The following is a 19,580-nucleotide window of genomic DNA, read 5'->3' as shown; positions in this document are numbered from 1 at the left end:
TTTACAAAGCCAAAGAGGAGGCATGGAATTCACTAATTGCCGAGATCGACAAGGACCAATGGAGTCTTCCATATAAACTTGTAATGGGGAAGCTGAGGAATTCCGCTTTGGGTTTGACAGCGACCCTGGGACGCAGTCACATTGGACAGAGTAATAAGCGATCTGTTCCCTAGAGATGAAATCCGCACTAGTGTACCCGTCACGCTGGAATGGAAGGACGAGTGGAATGTCACCTCACTGGAGATTTATCGAGTAGTTAACAAGAATAAAAGCAATAACAATGTTGCGCCTGGTCCTGATGGAATTGCACACGTGGCATGGAAAAGGATTCCTGACTCCTTTAGAAGTACGGTTGCAGAGTTGATGACGAAATGCCTGAAGAGTGGCATATTCCCGGATCAGTGGAAAGTCGCCAAACTTGTACTAATACCAAAAGGACAAGATAATGAGGATGGTATCCCTAAGGTTAGACCTATTTGCCTATTGGATGAAATAAGCAAAATTTTGGAAAAAGTTATTATGCTAAGAATACAAGAGTGGCTAAGGCACAATGAAGGAAAACTGTCCGCGAATCAATTTGGGTTCCGACCAAACCATTCAACCATTGATGCACTTAAAAAAGTGACTGGAGCTATAGAGGAAGAGATCGCGAATGGCGGCGTCGTTGTAGGCATTAACCTTGATATTAAAAATGCTTTCAACAGTCTTCCATGGTCTAAAATTAAATATACACTACTTAAGAAGAATTTTCCTAGATATATAAGGAGAATAATAACTAGTTATCTAAGCAATAGGTATATTGAATACATGATTGAAGATGGTACCATACACAAAGAGCAAGTATGCATGGGAGTCCCGCAAGGATCTGTTGTAGGGCCTTTTTTATGGAATATAACCTATGATGGTATACTGCGGGTAGACAAGTTACCGGACACGGAGGTTGTTTGCTACGCGGATGATACCATTATCACTGCGAGGGCAGATAACTTTGAATCTGCTAAAACGAAAGCAGTGATAATGGTGGAAAGAGTCCTGGAAAGGATTACATCATTAGTACTAGAAGTAGCACTACCAAAAACGCATGCTGTTGCGTTTTATCGTAGGAAAAAGAAGGCTCCTCCACCGAATTCTGTATAAGAATTAACGGAGTAGATATTAAGATCATGTCCGAAATGAAATATTTGGGAATCATGTTAGATTCCAAACTTACATACGAGGAACATATAAGATATGCTACAAAAAAGGCGAGTAAGGTATGCAAAGCATTATGTCGACTAATGCCAAATTTGAGAGGTCCGTGCGAGCGAAAAGGAAACTGTACGGGAACGTAGTGCAATTCATCGTGCTATATGGTTCCCTAATATGGGGAGAGAGACTGTCAAAGGTCAAAAGCCTCCAAAGACCATTGAGGCAGGTGCAGAGACTGGTCGCGGTACGGATCATCGCGAAGTATCGTACCGTTGCATACGACATAGCGATACTACTTGCCCGCACTCCACCGTGGACACTATTATCCGAAAAGTATATGGAAACCTACTGGCGCATCAAACAGCACATCTTAGATGGTACGCTGGATAGAGCAACGGAGAAACGAATTAGGAAAGAAGAAGATGACTCCCTGATGACGAAATGGAAAAATTCTATTCGACAAAGTCCTACTATCGCTGGTAGTAACAATCCAGCTAGAAGAGCCATATGTGAACATTTGGAAGAGTGGCTGAATAGAAATCATGGAGCAATTAACTATAGGGTGACACAAATGTTGAGTGGACATGGCTGTTTTCGAGCATTCCTCCACAAAATCGGTAAAGAGGACAACAGTAATTGCTTACAATGTGTGGGATCGTCTTCTTGGAATGCAAAGGAGGATACAGCTAACCACACCATGGTAGAGTGCCTAGCTTGGCATGCTGAGAGAGAGCAGCTCCTAGCTACGATGAAATGCCAACTTACCTGGAGGAATATTATCTCTGAAATATGTCAAAACAAAGATAAATGGAAAAGTGTAAATAGTTACGTGCAAACTGTAATAAAACAAAGGAAGAGCTCGAGAGAATTAGGGAAAGATAGAGACATACTAATGATCGAGGAATAGATTAGAGAAAGAGCAACGTATAAACATAATAGTACACATACATACATACATACATACACACATACACACACCACACACACACACCACATACATGCACTTACCTATCTACTTACCTACATACTTACCTACATACTTACCTAACTAGAGATGGACTTTATTTATGTACATTTATGTATATATATCTACTTACTTACTTAAGACAAATGTATATATATACTTATCTATATACTTACCTAGAGATGGACTACATTTAGGACATAGGATAATTATTGGCTGAGGAGGACAGAAAGGAGAAAGAGGAGAAGCACATGGTGCTGGGTGTAGAGAAATGGAGAAGTAATGCAGTGACAGTTCCCCCATTTCTCTGAGGATAACCACAAGGAGGTCTGCATTGCAGGTCGGGGGGTGGTTTTAGCTGGTAGTCGGGAGAGGAATTATCTCTCACGGAGTCCAGCAGTACCCATGGGGCTGGACCCCCATGGGTCTGCGTCAATGCATTTCCACCTCCCTCCCCGTATGGTAAAAAAAAAAAAAAAAGTCGCCGTGGCGGACACCATGAGAAGGGGGGGGGGATTCCGCTCCCTCTGGGCCTAGGGCCTAATGCGGATAGGGGAAGGAAAACCCTGATTACAAACCCGGCACAATGGGGCTGGTTACGGGTGGAAGAACACCCAGCCCATTCTTTCTTCCCGCCTATCCTATACTTTCCATCCTTCTTCCTTGACCCATTGTCCCCCGGTTAGGTTTCCCATTCTTCTTTCTTCGGGGTGGCGCCCGCTTTAAAATAGCACGGTACCCTTGTGGGTACAGATGGAGCCCAGCGACTCCATAGAGACGAGGTCTGCTGCCGCGGGCCAGTCTCGTTCGCTGGAAGGGGTTGGCGGCCCTGACTTCAATCGCCCAGTGGCACGGCACTGCAGGGGGAGCCTAGCTCTCCGCCCGTGACTTGAACGGGTGCTCCCGTGGGATGAGGTGGCAGATCGGTGGGTGCTCCCGCCGTGAAGCGTCCCTCAGTGGGGAAAAGTGGGAGCCGGTCGGGTCCCTCGCCCGAAGGACTGGATGGGTGACTCAGTCACCCGCCGGGGCAGAGGCGAGGATCAACCCGATCCCAGTGACTCCCACGTGTGAATGTGAGTGTGTGCGCGCGCGCGCGCGCGCGCGTGTGTGTGTGTGTGTGTGTGTGTGTGTGTGTGTGTGTGCGTGTGTGTGTGTGAATAATCTCTTATTTATTTTCAGGTTTTATTTTCAGGTTTTCTCTTCTTTCCCTTTCCTTTCCCTTCGGGGATAGTCAGAATACAGCCGAAACTTTCTCGACAGCCGTGAATCGGACTTGTCTTGAGGAGGAGAATCGGCAACACAGCATAGCCACGAGTCGGTGCCAGCTCTGCTGGCCAAATGGCTCCTATGTGGTACTAACAGAATGCCCCTAAAAACGGCATTCTTCCCTTCCTTTTCCTTTTTCCTTCTCCCTTCGGGGATCAGTCAGCACACAGCCGAAAACTTTCTCGACAACCGAAAACCGGACTCGTCTTGAGGAGCCGAAGGCCTCTCGACAGCCGTGAATCGGACTTGTCTTGAGGAGAATCGGCAGCACTGCATAGCCACGAGTCGGTGTCAGCTCTGCTGACCAAATGGCTCTTATGTGGCACTAACAAAATGCCCTTAAAAACGGCATTCTTTCCCTTATTTCCTTTTTCCTTCTCCCTTCGGGGATAGTCAGCATATAGCCGAAAACTTTCTCGACAACCGAAAACCGGACTCGTCTTGAGGAGCCGAAGGCTTCTCGACAGCCGTGAATCGGACTTGTCTTGAGGAGAATCGGCAGCACTGCAGAGCCACGAGTCGGTGTCAGCTCTGCTGACCAAATGGCTCTTATGTGGCGATAAAGGAATGCCCCTAAAAACGGCATTCTTTCCCTTTCTCTTTCCCTTTTCTCCTCCCTTTCTTCTCCCTTGAGGATGTCATCGGATCACAGCCGAAAACTTCTCGACAGCCGGAAATCGGACTCGTCTTGAGGAGAATCGGCTTCCTTCGGAATTTTTCGGGTTCGGTTGTGCCGTCGGTGGCTCGTCGATAGGCGTCGTTAGGTCGTCGTCGTCGTCGTGGTCGCTTGCGTCGCGGTCGGTCCGCAGAGGTCTGAAGACCAAGGTGTAGGAACCGTGCTTAGGGTCTGCATGGTCGCGTAGACGCAAAATGTCGCGATCGCTAACGGTCCGTCCCGGGATACCTGCCGTCCTCCCGGCGTATTTAGGCTTAGCGGCGTAAAGGTGGCTCTACGTCGGCCGACCACCTCTTCCACCATACTCGTGGGACTAATATGGGTATCAAAATAAAATTTCTGACGTAGTGAGGAGAAGTGCCCGCCTGGCCGACCGCTTTCGGTCTGGCGCGGCCGCGATTAGGGAAGCGCGGGGTNTATCTGTGTCGGTATAATAATCTTACATTTATCACGATACAGAGGAGACATGTACTCGTGATGAAATTCATACAAACATGTCTTGGATATGTCGAGTATGCACATACCCACGTAAATCGGCTTGTAGAATTTCACCTCGAGTTTACGCAATTCCACAGCGATTAAATTTTCTGAAAAAAACGCTTCTGCTGTAGAAATTTGGTTTCGCGATCATCGCTTCTGCACCGTACTGGCCATCCCATATTGTTAATAATTTTACATCTACACGATTACGCACATTTTCCATCGTTTTACCAAACACAGCATTATTTATTAATTTATATAAATTTTTTTCGAAATCATTTTTAGCCAATGTTCTGAAATGTGTATTTAATTCTATGTAATTTCGAAGCCATGGAGATTGCGTAAATTGTAATACGCGATGTATTTTTGTTACACGAAGGCCGTGACGCGTACACTGCTGTAGGTTACGGTAGTATATCACGTAACGCTTCTTATCGTATAATGTTGCAAGCAGTTTGAATTCCCGCTTACCGGGCGGCTTGTTGGACAAAACGGTAGGTCAATGTGCGTATCGTGAAGATGTCGCGGGTATTCGAGATCGACTTCGAGGATATAGCCTGTAGGGGAATCTAGCGCGATAGATGACGCGTCAAAATTTGACACGTCGTCGACCCATCGAAAATCGGCATAGCGCAACGGTTGACACATTGCCCATCCGTATAAATTATTAACGTCAAAATACATCAAGTACGACGATGGTTTCGATGGATCGTACGACTCCATGTACTTGTTATTAGCGCGAGCGTATCTGTTGGAACATTGACTTAGACCACCGCGTATACCACGTTCGATGAACATAACCATGTCGATATCCGTAAGCAGCTCGAACTAATCTTTGTATGTTTCAACATGGCGTCCCACGTGTATCCGGGGAGAGTATAGTAATACGCGGGGTCGAGTCCGTAACTTTGGATACATTTATCTCGAAAGTTTTCGAAAATGTCGGCTAATAATAAGACATCAATTTTGAGGTACAAGTCGCTATATTTACCCAGCGTCCGAATGGAGAACCGCGTCCAGACGTTCTCGGCGTGTGCGTAATCGCTCTCGGATACAGTTTCACCGGTCAAGGAACTGTAAAACGGTTCGCGCGGTAGTAAGCACATATCGTGCAACCTGTCAATGGAATCGATGTATTCTTATGGAAATACACCTTTTCGCGTTAACAAATTGAAATTTTCGGCAGATAAATTTTGAAATTCCGATTTAAAAATTTTGAGTTTATCTTTGCCAAAAATGATGCCAATTTATCGAGACTCGATGCGAGAAATTTGTATGAATCGATGAAACGTAATTTTATTTGATTTTTTGATTCTTCTTTAAAATCAACACTTTTAGTAAATGAAATATATTTTTCCTTGGTTATCGGCAATAACTCGATTTTCCCTTCGAACGCTGTGGCTATTTCCTCGATGATAAAATGAGAATCGTAACCGGATAAATTATGAAAAACTATCGGAATGCAAAAAAGAATCTTTATAATTTAGATTACAATTTGAATGTGCAGGACCTCTGTACCGTCCGGTCAGATGGCAATGATCGCGAACGCGTGTATCGTTTTGCGCGAGCGGTTTTTCGCATATGTGACATTGAGTAACGTGATAAAATTTTTTCCGTTCTTTGAACGTCAAATCTACCATGGGGACATTTGTTTTTAAAATATTTTTTACGCGTAATGCCAAATTTTTAAGATCTTTAACGAACCATGCTATACAATCGGCGCTACGACGCGAATGATACGCCGATAAAGATTTGTCGAACGAGCAATGTAATACATAGTAAGCTATGCTAAATACTTGATGATGATGTTGATATAATTTCTCTTCTTCCTTCTTGGCCAGGACGCATTCCAAGTCGGCGTACACGACGAATGGAAGCCGCTCCTTTCGATTAGGGTTGCTGAATTCGAGCCACTTGTCCTTGTCGCTCGGCAATCGGACAGCGCAGTCGTTTAGCTTTCCACAGTCGACCGTATGCGACTGCAACTTGTCGTCCGAACCAAAATAATGTAGACATCTGTAAAAAGAAAAATTTTAATTAAGATTTATGTAACAAAGTGTATAACCTATAATTATTCAAATAATATAAAATAAACTTATCGATCGCAGATAAATTTCTTGTGATCTTTTTTGCTCAGTTGCGAGCTCACTAGTCGGGATAGATTCTTGATCCACGCGAAATGTCCCACGTTGTTGTTACCGTCTTCCACGTATAGCAGATTCACATGCTTGTCCCGTTTCTGCTGCGAAAGACGTATCGGAACAATGTTCTTGTCTTCGATGTCGTACACATTTATGGAAATGTCATTTGTAAGTTCAAACTTTTTAATTTGATTTACAGTCACTGGAAACTCAATGTCCCGGAGATTCAACACTGTCGCGTAATGCGGGTACGATGATTCCTGTTCCGCGTGACTTTCGGCGGGATACAGAGCGGCGACCACTGCCCACGCGAAACATGCATTGTCCTTTGATTGCACGTTAATCACCGCTCTCTTCATCATAATATCCCGCGGTAACTTGATGTGACATCCCGCGTGCATGGGATTGTATTTGTTAATATTTACAATCAAGTTCAGTATTCGCGACAAAGCCCACCCGCTATCGCGTTCCTGAAATTCTTCCAGAGACGCTAGGGTGGACTCGATAACGCGCTGTTCGTACCACTCGCGTAAATTGGACGTGCGAAAGAGTTCATGGTTTCTTGTATTCACACTTTTATTCGCATGTTTATCTCCGGCCACAAATTCACCATTGAATATTGTGTTCACTTTTACACTGCTGTGTTTTTCTAGAGCGTCCTGCACATGTTCCAACACGATGTCTTTGGCATCTTCGAGAAATTGGCGCGGTTCGATGTGATTATAATTTATCACCGCACCAGTTGATACGCGACTCTCGAACGCGGTATCGATCTCTCGCCAAACGAGTCTTTCCGCGTTATTGTCATCGCTGTAATCACCACCACTGGGAATAAATCTTCTCTGCAATCGAGTTTTTGCACCTTCGAGCTGCGCGATTTTAGCTGCCAGAGAATGTCTCTTTCCGATCGAGAGTCGCGGACGCTTAACACGACTGCGTTCTTCGAACTCTTTGATCAATTCCTCGCAACGCTGCAGCCATGCAAAATACTCGCCTAAGGTGGCAATTTGGCGAGATCGCTCTATCAGATCGCCTTCAGTCTGCTCGATGTTTTCCATTTTATGTATTATCACACAATATATATATACAGGGCGATCCCGAAAAACCTTCCGTCTTTAAAATGACGTATTCCTGACACTATTCTAAGACAATTTTTTCTTTACCAAAATTTGATTTGAAGCGTAGTTTTTGAGTTATAAGCAAAAATAGTTAGTAAATCACGCGTCGGGTACAGGAGGCAGGCAGGGGCGGCCCGGCGCGCCGCGAGCGCGGGCGCAGCTGATCGCCCGACAGGCGATTACCACTGCATGAGTCACTAACTATTTTATCTTATAACATAAAGTTATGCTTTAAATAAAATTTTGATAAAGAAGAAAATGTCTTAGAATTACATCAGGAATATGTATTCCTTAAAATAATGTTAATTATTAAAAGTTATTCCGGATCGCCGACCGTCGAATGCTGTAATCAGCTGATTGCTACACGCGATGTGTGTATGGCGGAGTGTGTACGTAAGAGAGAGAGAGAGAGAGAGAGAGAGAGAGATTGCGTGGCGCGTGCAAGTCGTTTATTGTTAGATGTCGCGTGTCGCGTTTCTGGCAACACATAACCCTCGTGGTCGCGCAGTCTCCGCGCTTCGCGTCGAGTCATGTGTTCTCTCGCATTCGCGTTTCTTTTAAAGTAATTTTTAGTCTCGATAAAACGATGTAAATCGAATGAATAATAAACAGAATAATAAACTCGTTATCGCGTAATCTGTGTTAATCGAGTGTAAGAGTGTTTCGAAGTGAGAAAGTTTCGATGTGTCGCGCATCTCTAACAATCAGCGGTGCAGCGATCTAATAACCGTGCAGCAGTTACAACAATACGTAGCATCAAGATTCGCTACGCTGCTACAAGCTGAGTGAGCAATCTCTCTCTCTCTCTCTCTCTCTCTCTTTCTCTCTCTCTTTTACGCACACACTCTGCCATACACAGATCGCGTGTAGCAATCAGCTGATTACAGCATTCGACGGTCGGCGATCCGGAATAACTTTTAATAATTAACATTATTTTAAGGAATACATATTCCTGATGTAATTCTAAGACATTTTCTTCTTTATCAAAATTTTATTTAAAGCATAACTTTATGTTATAAGATAAAATAGTTAGTGACTCATGCAGTGGTAATCGCCTGTCGGGCGATCAGCTGCTCCCGCGCTCGCGGCGCGCCGGGCCGCCCCTGCCTGCCTCCTGTACCCGACGCGTGATTTACTAACTTTTTTTGCTTATAACTCAAAAACTACGCTTCAAATCAAATTTTGGTAAAGAAAAAATTGTCTTAGAATAGTGTCAGGAATACGTCATTTTAAAGACGGAAGGTTTTTCGGGATCGCCCTGTATATATATATATATATATATATATATATATATATATATATATATGTATATATATATATATATATATATATCACACTTTCTAACAGAACACTATCTTTTTTCTGACAAAACACTTTCCGAGAGAACACTACTTTTTGCTACCGACGTGTCGATGCGTTTTCAAATGACGTACTATGATCTGCTGCGCTTCGATTCTTCTTATATTCGACCAACAAGCTTTCAGAGACTGTTGGGGACACAAAAGAAAATTTTCTTGCAAATGTACCTAGGATCGTAGAAAAAATGCGCTATTATATTACACAGATTGCTTGAAAAGGTTGGACTGAAATATCTCAAAAATGTAAGTTTATGAAATAAAATCATAAAATATGTATAAGGGTACAAAAGGTTTTAGAATATACCATTTGTATAAAAGAATTATACAAGGTTTTCTATAGTATCCCATTTGCAAAAAAAAATTTCTTTGTGTCCCCGATAATCTCTGAAAGCTTGTCCGCTTAATCTCTATTGTTTATACGTCGAACGAGAAAAAAACCTGGAATTATCTATTACGAGTGTACCTCGAGAGGACAAAGCAGCCGAACATCGGCGCTGATATGTAAACGAGGGAGACACCTCCGATTAGTCAATCAATGCCAATTGTGTCCAATTGTATTGTGTCTAATCGAGTAATCCCCATACAAAGCAGCCGATCATTAGCGCTATTAAAATTTTTCCTTAAAAAATAAAATTTTTCCTTAAAAATAAAATAAAATAAAAGAACAAAAAAAGGATTAGCCCCAAAATCCTTTTCAAAATACAATAAAATAAAATAAAATAAAATAAAAGAACAAAAAAAAAGGATTAGCCCCAAAATCTTTTTCAAAATACAATAAAATAAAATAAAAGAACAAAAAAAAAGATTAGCCCCAAAATCTTTTTCAAAATACAATAAAATAAAATAAAAGAACAAAAAAAAAAGATTAGCCCCAAAATCTTTTTCAAAATACAATAAAATAAAATAAAAGAGCAAAAAAAAGGATTAGACCCAAAATCCTTTTCAAAAGAATACCGCTCTTTTGTTTACGCTTGTCATTCAACGTGAGCTCCCCCCTCCAACCCCCGCCTGACGTCATACCCCCGCTGAGATCCTCTCGCACCTCACCTCCCTGAGAGGACCTGGGTTAGAACCGGCCTACTACATCTACTTAGCGCAAATGAAGAATCGGCCGCAGCCCGAGCCAGCAGTCGGCGGGTACGTCGATTACGGCGATATCGAAGTCGCTTAGCGTGGGCTCTAGCGGATTTCTTCGTGGGTTCCACTAGAGAAACGATTATTATAAGTAAAGGAAGTAGACGGGGGAGGGGGAGGAACTTTGAAGATAAAAGAAAAGACTTACTATTTGCGAAAGGCGATTACCAATGGAGAATATAGTCGTAATGGCTGCTGGGTCCCCTTTTCGTGTCGAACACGAGGCGGTGTTCTGGGTTGACTCGTTATGTGTATAGCTGACAGGAACGACCGAATATTCGCACTGACTCTATATGAAGGTTGATATGTCTCAAAACTTTTGAGATACTGAGTACGTATATGAACGCGTGAGTCAATGAATGAATGATTAATGATTGACTGAACAAATTTTTCTGACAAGTGTTGTTCGAAGTTCGCGCTTATATATCGTTTTGGATTACCCTCTCCTAGCGTGAGGAATAAGGGAGGTTGACGAATAGAAATCTTTGTTAGATTTCCATGGTCTCCTCTCTGCCCCTACTTATGAGCATTTTAGAACAAATGTAGCAAATCAGGATTTTATTACGTTCGTTCTCGAATAGGAGAGCATCTTCCAAAACGGGGGATTTAGGATTCTCAGTATCGCACGAGGGATGACTGTTACTACCCTCTTGCGATATTCGGTCACTCACGTTTTATGGTTAGTTTCCTTTATTTTTTGATTTTATGAGTTTTTAAGAAAATATCAAATTTGTTTGACTGAATGCCGTTTTATTTAACCGGATGCTACTTTTATAGCCCGTTAACATCCGATTGTTATTTTAGGATATGTACTTAGCATCCCGCTTTAATCTAGCTATTATTATTGGCTCTGGAAATCGTGTACGTGTGCACCGGATACGGGAAAGAAAAGAATCGTAACATCCGATATCCGATCACTCGCGTTTTATGATTAGTTTCCTTTATTTTTTTGATTTTGAGTTTTAAGAAAATATCAAATTTGTTTGACTGAATGCCGCTTTATTTAGCCGGATGCTACTTTTATAGCCCGTTAATATCCGATTGTTATTTTAGGGCATGTACTGAGAATCCTGCTTTAATTTAGCTATTATTATCGGCTCTGGAAATCGTGCACGTGTGCACCGGATACGGGAAAGAAAAGAATCGTGAATTCCCCTGGACGTAACACCCCCGGCGTTAGACAAATGTTGGGGATGTAAGACACAACATTTGCAGATGAAATTGTTTCGATTCTTGCCATTGAATTTTGTAACTTAATACTTGGGTGTCTCTTCGGAGTCGTGCCTGTCGCTATTGTGTGTGTGTATTTATGTTATTAATACGCTACTAATTCTATTATTAAGATCGTTGCGCTATCGATTTTATAATGCGAAAGTGGAACTTCATTTTGTTATTATTATTGATACTTTTGTCGCTTCTTAGCAAAAAAAAGGAAAAGAAAAAGAGAGAAAAAAAAATTTTCTCGTTTCTTTTCTTATAATTTTAACTACCTGATCATCAGTAGCAAGACAATGCCAGGCTCTCGGGCCGGGTTTGATGTAGGGTCTCCTTTTTTTTTATTCTTCTACCCATCTGGTGGTCACAGGGCGTCCCCATCCTAAGTACGTCATGTCAACGTATAGATATTCTTCCAGGCATGCCCATGCGGGGCTGACTCGTAATATAATGATGCTACAGATCGTACAAGTTGTTTGATGGTCGGCTGAGCTTTTATGGACCAAACTATGTGGTGGTATTAACATGTACTGTTGTCTGTAGTCCGGTGGTATTGCCACAAAGCATTCCTTGCAAACCTTATGATAATTGATGACATCTTGAAAAACGTCGTCTCTTGTTATGGTGACGCATCGGAATTCAACTAGGTTGCTATAATCATTGTGATTTGTTCTTCGCCCGTCAAGGAATTGCATTTGGGGGGGGGGCCGCGAAGAAAAAGGTGGGAGGGTAATAACTGGCTTTCCTGATGATCAAGCGATATTCATTAATGAGAGAAAAGCGGTTCCACTTTCGCGCTCCTTAGAGTGCTAAAAGAAAAGAATATCAGTCTTATGTAATACTTATATTCTAACATTTATAATTTTTGTATAGTATGTATTTATGTGTTTGTATATATATAATCGTTCTTTTTTCTGTTGAATATAAATATTCTACTTGAGTAAATACAAAAATTATTTTTTTTTTTTTTTTTTTTCGACTAACATAAGAATGATTATATGAAGAGACACGGTAGTGTCTTGTGCTAAGTCCCGCGTAAGCAACAAGACGCGCCGTGTATCTTTACGCGAGTCGGATAGTTGAAGATGTTCGAGATTATCATATTGAAATAATCGCTGAACGGATCGAGTTCTTATTAGTTAAGTGTCTTTATTTTTGCTCTACGTGCATCGTGAACAGCAATATTATGATCCAAAGTCGAAATATGAAAAATTTTCATTAAGAAACGTCTCCTTGGTCATCGTCGCCCAAGTCCCCAATGCGCAAGCGTAAAAAGTTGTACGTTTGCCGCATTCGACGTAAGATTGCGCTAGCGGCGCTCCGTGATGTTAAGACTATTATATACAGGGTCCCATTTTAATCGATGGATCCAAATTTCTCCTAAACTACGTCAGTTACAAAAAAATGTTTCAGACAAAAGTTGTATGGCTTGAAGGGGAACATAAGGTGGTGTCATTGGTTTGACATTGAAAAGTCACCTGAAGGTTACGTGAAGATCATATCCAACTTTTTAAATGGGACTTCCTATATGCTTTTGCATATTTTTTTAGTTCATCTCGAGAGCTTTCCGAAATACTATAATTAAGTTAATTTTCATTAAGTAGTTTTCGAGTTATGAGACTTGAAATCATTTCTTAATTTTACATAAGTCGTAAAATATCTAGTAAAATATTCATTTTTCGATTATCTTATCTTAATACTTTTATACTTAATACTTTTATTTTAATACTTTTACGTACAAAATAATAAGCAGAATCAAATGGTATAAAGAAAACATACAGTTGTTTAAGAAAAAAATATGGAATTGTTAATTGCAAATTACATATTTTTTTCCTCGGAACAGTTATATGTTTTCTTTACACCCCAATTGATTCCTCTTATTATTTTGTACACAATAGAATTAAGATAAGTAAAGCAAAAAATGAATATTTTACTAGATATTTTACGACTTATGTAAAATTAAGAAATGATTTCAAGCCTCATAACTCGAAAACTACTTAATGAAAACTAACTTAATTATAGTGTTTTGGAAAGCTCTCGAGATGAACTATAAGAATATGTAAAAGCATATAGGGTGTCCTATTTAAAAAATTGGATGTGATCTTCACGTAACCTTTAGGTGACTCTTCAATGTCAAACCAATGACACCACCTTATATCCCCCTTCAAGCTATACAACTTTTGTCTGAAACATTTTTTTGTAGCTGGCGTAGTTTAGGAGAAATTTGGATCCATCGATAAAAATGGGACACCTTATATACAGGTTGCCCTAGACCACATGTACACCCCTTTTCTTTCAAAAACTAAGCATTTTAGAGAAAAATGTTTTCGATAAAAATTGTATGGTTTTGAGGGGAACATAAGATGGTGTCATTGGTTTGACCTTGGATGGCATCGTTAAGGTCAGGTCAAGGACACCTTTAATTTCTTAAATGGAATCACCTATTTTTTATTGCATATTCTTATAGCTTATGTCGAGAGCTTTCCAAAACACTATAATAAAGTATTTTTTCATTGAGTACTTTTCGATTTATAAAACTTAAAATAAAATCTTAATTTTACATAAACTATAAAATATCTAGTATAATATTTATTTCTCGATTATCTTACCTTAATACTTTTATGTACAAAATAATGAGAGGAATCAATTAGTGTAAAAAAAAACACAGTTGTTTTTAAGAAAAAATATGTAATTGTTAATTGCTAATTACATATTTTTTCTTCGGAACAATTATGTGTTTTTTTTAGACCAATTGATTCCTTTCATTATTTTGTACATAAAAGTATTAAGGTAAGATAATCGAGAAATAAATATTTTACTAGATATTTTATAGTTTATGTAAAATTAAGATATTATTTTAAACCTTATAAATCGAAAAGTATTCAATGAAAAAATACTTTATTATAGTGTTTTGGAAAGCTCTCGACATAAGCTATAAGAATATGCCATAAAAAATAGGTGATTCCATTTAAGAAATTAAAGGTGTCCTTGACCTGACCTTAACGATGCCATCCAAGGTCAAACCAATGACACCATCTTATGTTCCCCTCAAAACCATACAATTTTTGTCTAAAACGTTTTTCTCTAAAATGCTTAGTTTTTGAAAGAAAAGGGGTGTACGGGTGGTCTAGGACACCCTGTATACAAGGTGTCCCATTTTAATCGATGGATCCAAATTTCTCCTAAACTACGCCAGCTACAAAAAAATGTTTCAGACAAAAGTTGTATGGCTTGAAGGGGAACATAAGGTGGTGTCATTGGTTTGACATTGAAGAGTCACCTAAAGGTTACTTGGAGATCACATCCAATTTTTTAAATAGGACACCCTATATGCTTTTACATATTCTTATAGTTCATCTCGAGAGCTTTCCAAAACACTATAATTAAGTTAGTTTTCATTAAGTAGTTTTCGAGTTATGAGGCTTGAAATCATTTCTTAATTTTACATAAGTCGTAAAATATCTAGTAAAATATTCATTTTTTGCTTTACTTATCTTAATTCTATTGTGTACAAAATAATAAGAGGAATCAATTGGGGTGTAAAAAAAACATATAACTGTTCCGAGGAAAAAAATATGTAATTTGCAATTAACAATTCCATATTTTTTCTTAAACAACTGTATGTTTTCTTTACACCATTTGATTCTGCTTATTATTTTGTACGTAAAAGTATTAAGATAAAAGTATTAAGTATAAAAGTATTAAGATAAGATAATCGAAAAATGAATATTTTACTAGATATTTTACGACTTATGTAAAATTAAGAAATGATTTCAAGTCTCATAACTTGAAAACTACTTAATAAAAATTAACTTAATTATAGTATTTCGGAAAGCTCTCGAGATGAACTAAAAAAATATGCAAAAGCATATAGGAAGTCCCATTTAAAAAGTTGGATGTGATCTTCACGTAACCTTCAGGTGACTTTTCAATGCCAAACCAATGACACCACTTTATGTTCCCCTTCAAGCCATACAACTTTTGTCTGAAACATTTTTTTGTAGCTGATGTAGTTTAGGAGAAATTTGGATTCATCGATTAAAATGAGACACCCTGTATATAATAGTCTTAACATCACGGAGCGCCGCTAGCGCAATCTTACGTCGAATGCGGCAAACGTACAACTTTTTACACTTGCGCATTGGGGACTTGGGCGACGATGACCAAGGAGACGTTTCTTAATGAAAATTTTTCATATTTCGACTTTGGATCATAATATTGCTGTTCACGATGCACGTAGAGCAAAAATAAAGACACTTTTCTTATATAAATCAACCTCAAGCTATCCATTAAGCCTAATAAGAACTCGATCCGTTCAGCGATTATTTCAATATGATAATCTCGAACATCTCCAACTATCCGACTCGCGTAATGATACACGGCGCGTCTTGTTGCTTACGCGGGACTTAGCACAAGACACTACCGTGTCTCTTGATTTGTTTCAAACGTACGGTACCTAAGTGGCAAGAATTCTCCGCCACTTGTATTTTCTCCTCTTCCACGCGTGATTCTACTTTTTTCGAACCCGCGCGAATTTCATTTTTCACGCATGATTTTATTTTTTCCGAACCCGCGCGAATTTCTTTCTTCACGCGTGATTCTACTTTTTTCAAACCCGCGCGAATTTTTAATTTTTCATCGCCGTCGCGATTGGTCGCGTTATCGACGATTTCGTTTTTCTCGTCTCCGTCGCGTTCACTCGCGATTTTAACGATTTTTTTATTTTTGCCTCCTTCGCGTTCCGTCGCGATTTTTACAATTTTTGAATTCTCGCCTCCGGCGCGTTCACTCGCAACTTTGACGATTTTAGAATTCTCGTCTCCGTCGCGTTCATTCGCAACTTTGACGATCTTTTTATTTTCGCCTCCATCGCGTTCCTTCGCGATTTTGACGACTTTTGATTTTTTAAGCTTTCCGTCGGCACGAATTTTGTCAAATTTTTCGCGCGTCGCGGACTTGCTAAATTTTTCGACGGTCGCTTTAGCCGTAGCTCGCGCCGTCTGTCTCGTTTGGTTAGCCGTCGCGATATTTTCGCCGTCGGCTGAATTTTCCGCGCGAATTTTTCCACGCGAATCCGTCAATTTTTTGTCGGTTTTTTCGATCTTTCTTCATCCTTTTCTTCGGCGAATCGCGAACCGACTTATTTTCGACGGACGTTTCGGCCGCGTCCACGCTTTCCGAAATTTCTTCCGGTTTCGCGGATTTGGTCGTTTTAGCGAATCTCGTCGCGTTCACCGCGTCTCGCTTCGCTTTGTTTTGATTAATCACCCGTTTTGGCTTCGTTCTCAACGCCGCCAATTTCGGGCAATTTTCTTCCTCCTCTGACTCGCTTCCGGCGGAATCGTCTTCCTCCGCTTGCGTTTTGACAGCCGCTAATTCGTTTCGCCGGATCGAAAAGGCTTTTCCTGACGCTGATTTGCCCGTTTCGCGGACGCGTCGTTATTCTGCTTTCCTTGTTTGTCCGGGTTTTCAGAATTATTTTTATTTTTATTCGCGTTTTTTTCGCTGTCTTTTTTATACGCGCATTCGGATTCATCCGTCTTTGATTTTACGTCCCGCTGATTATTGGCCTTGGCGTTGTTAGTCGCCGTAACGCTTTTATTTTTATTCCACGATTTTTTTTCGGAACCTTCGCGTTTCTCGCTCGCGGAATTCTTCGACTTCGCGGACGCGATCTGACGATCTTTCTCTAATTTCTTCTGACGCTCTCGTTCGATCTCGAGCTCGTCAAGAAGAGTCACAAATTCTTCGACGTCTTTGACGGTCGTAGGCCTCACTTCGCGCGATACCCCGTGTCCGAAATGACGTTTCACGCTACGGATCAATTCGTGATCCGACATCGGCGGATTCAGGTATTTCGCCTGTTTAATCACGTTGAGCGCGTATTCCGCCATGGTTTCGCCTTGATTCGCGACGAATTTACCCGTGTAAATTTCTTCTCTGAAACGCGCTTGATGCTCGTCGCCCCAGAAATGTTTCACGAATTTATCACGCGCCTCGGCAAAAGTTTCCGGCTCATTCACTTCGAACCACGTCAAAGCTGAACCGCAGAGACACTTCGCGAAGAAATGCAAACGATCTTTTTGATGCACGCCTTCGTAATCAGCGGTGCGTTCAAATTTACGCAGGAAGCGTATTGGATTTTGTTTATCCATCCGGCCGCTGTATCATATCTCGTCGAATGGGCTTTTTAGCCACCCACCTCGTGGTAGTCTGGCTTTCATGCACGCGTCTTCGCCGTCGCGAAATTCCCGAGTCGAAAGTTGATCGTCTGCCGACGGTGATTTTCCGCGCGGCCTCTCGCCGTCGGACAATCGCTCTTCACATTCCGCGTGGCTTTCTCGCGTTTCGAGCACCTTTAAACGCTCACTGATTTGATTGTTGAACTCGAGCGAACATTCTAATTTACGACCGAGCTCGTTTATAACCTCCGATGACGTGTCCGCGTTGTTCTTAATTTCCGTCAAGATTCGCGATAGCACATCACTTTGGTGACCAAATGGTGGCCAAAATGAGTATAATTATATTACAAGCAAGTAATACATAATATTGTATTATATTTAAAATTATTGATACAAAGCGTTTTTTTGAATAAATATCTTTGATTTTTTTAAAAGCAGATATGAATATATTATTATTTCACATATTGATAATAAAAGTTTCTAAAAAATGAAAAATCCTCTTCTTTTTTCGTAAGTTAAGACAATTATTATCATAGAAAGAAATTATTTGTTGTGCCCGGCGCGGCACAGGGTGTGGGGTAGCCGGGAAAGTTCAACCAATTCCTTCCAATCGTTGTTTTGCAACAATTTTATTGTATCTTAAATAACTCTTCAGTACAATTACATTTGCTTATTTGATATTGATCAGTTTCTTTCGAGCCTTCTCTTCGTCGTCCTTTCCTGAATCGCTTCGTTCGTAGATTTAGAACGTGTACAATTTCTTTGGGTGTCTTCGTTGTACAATTTTAACGGCTTAGCACTCAGCACTACTTTAGTGATTGATTTATTACTTGTGACTGTCCGCCGCGGATTTGCGGTGGACGGCTTTTATTCCCTCTGTTTTGAAGGGTTTTTTGGAGGGGATCGCCTGGCAACATGACCATATATGGTCATGGGGGTTTTCTGTGGCGTTCATGATCAAAATGCAAGCGAAGGAAGTTCAAAGTCGAATTCCTTCGTTAGCGTCTTTCGCGTTTCCGGTGAGCGACGGTAGTTCGCTGAGTTAGCGGTTCTTGGCGCGGCTCGCGAATGTTCTTTATGATATTCGCGAATGTTTTATATAATTAATAAAATAAGTTATAGTCTCTCGGGCTATAACATCCCTCCCCCGTTAAAAAAGAAAAACGGAGGTTGTGAACGAAGTTTTTCTATCTCTTAAATGTACGTATACTTATTCATATTTTAATTACAATATATTTCCCGTGTACAATGTTTATTATAATCGTTTTTATATCTAGCTTATTATTATACCTTTTTTATTTTTAAAATCGTGTGCTTTTATTTCTTTTTAATATTGATTTGGGCATTCCATATGATTTATCAATTTCATCTACTAATGTAACAACAGCTGGTTGTTGAGGTTTCTTTTTTCTATGTTGGATAATTATCCATGCTATTAATCCTATAATGATTAAAATAGTTACTCCGCTGGAAGTTGTTGTATAGATGAATTGTTTTTGTTTAAAAAAGTTACTGTTGTCATTATTTAAGTCATTACTAATTTCTTCTAATTTGTTTTTTAATCCTTTTAATTCTAGTGGATTATTTATTATCTTTTTGAATTCGTATTCGTGGTTCTGTGTGTCGTTAATTTCTGAGATTGTTATATTAAACTCTGGTAAAAATGTTTCTATACTTGTATTATAAGTAATTGTTTCTGTTTCTATTGTCATGTCTGTAGTCGTTAGTTTACAGTTATCATGTAATGTGATCCGGCCTGTGTGTTTGATTATTCTTTTATATTCAGGATGATTATTACATTTTATCGTAACATGTTGTTCGACCGGTGTCGAATATAGCCAGGAGTGCGGCTGTTGTA

General features: G+C 40.2%; 1 protein-coding gene across 1 annotated transcript; it reads left to right on the top strand.

The window, feature by feature from the left end:
* Positions 1 to 1,267: 1,267 nt before the first annotated feature.
* Positions 1,268 to 2,095, top strand: LOC112637681. Its single transcript, XM_025407890.1, has one exon. The coding sequence runs from the start codon at positions 1,268 to 1,270 to the stop codon at positions 2,093 to 2,095; it is 828 nt and encodes a 275-aa protein (XP_025263675.1).
* Positions 2,096 to 19,580: the final 17,485 nt, after the last annotated feature.

The sequence above is a fragment of the Camponotus floridanus genome, unplaced genomic scaffold (genome assembly GCF_003227725.1).
Source record: "Camponotus floridanus strain SB8 unplaced genomic scaffold, Cflo_v7.5 scaffold192, whole genome shotgun sequence".
Classification (NCBI taxonomy): Eukaryota; Metazoa; Arthropoda; class Insecta; order Hymenoptera; family Formicidae; genus Camponotus; species Camponotus floridanus.
Note: the sequence above shows the minus strand (reverse complement) of the source record. Positions and strands in the feature narration are given on the sequence as shown.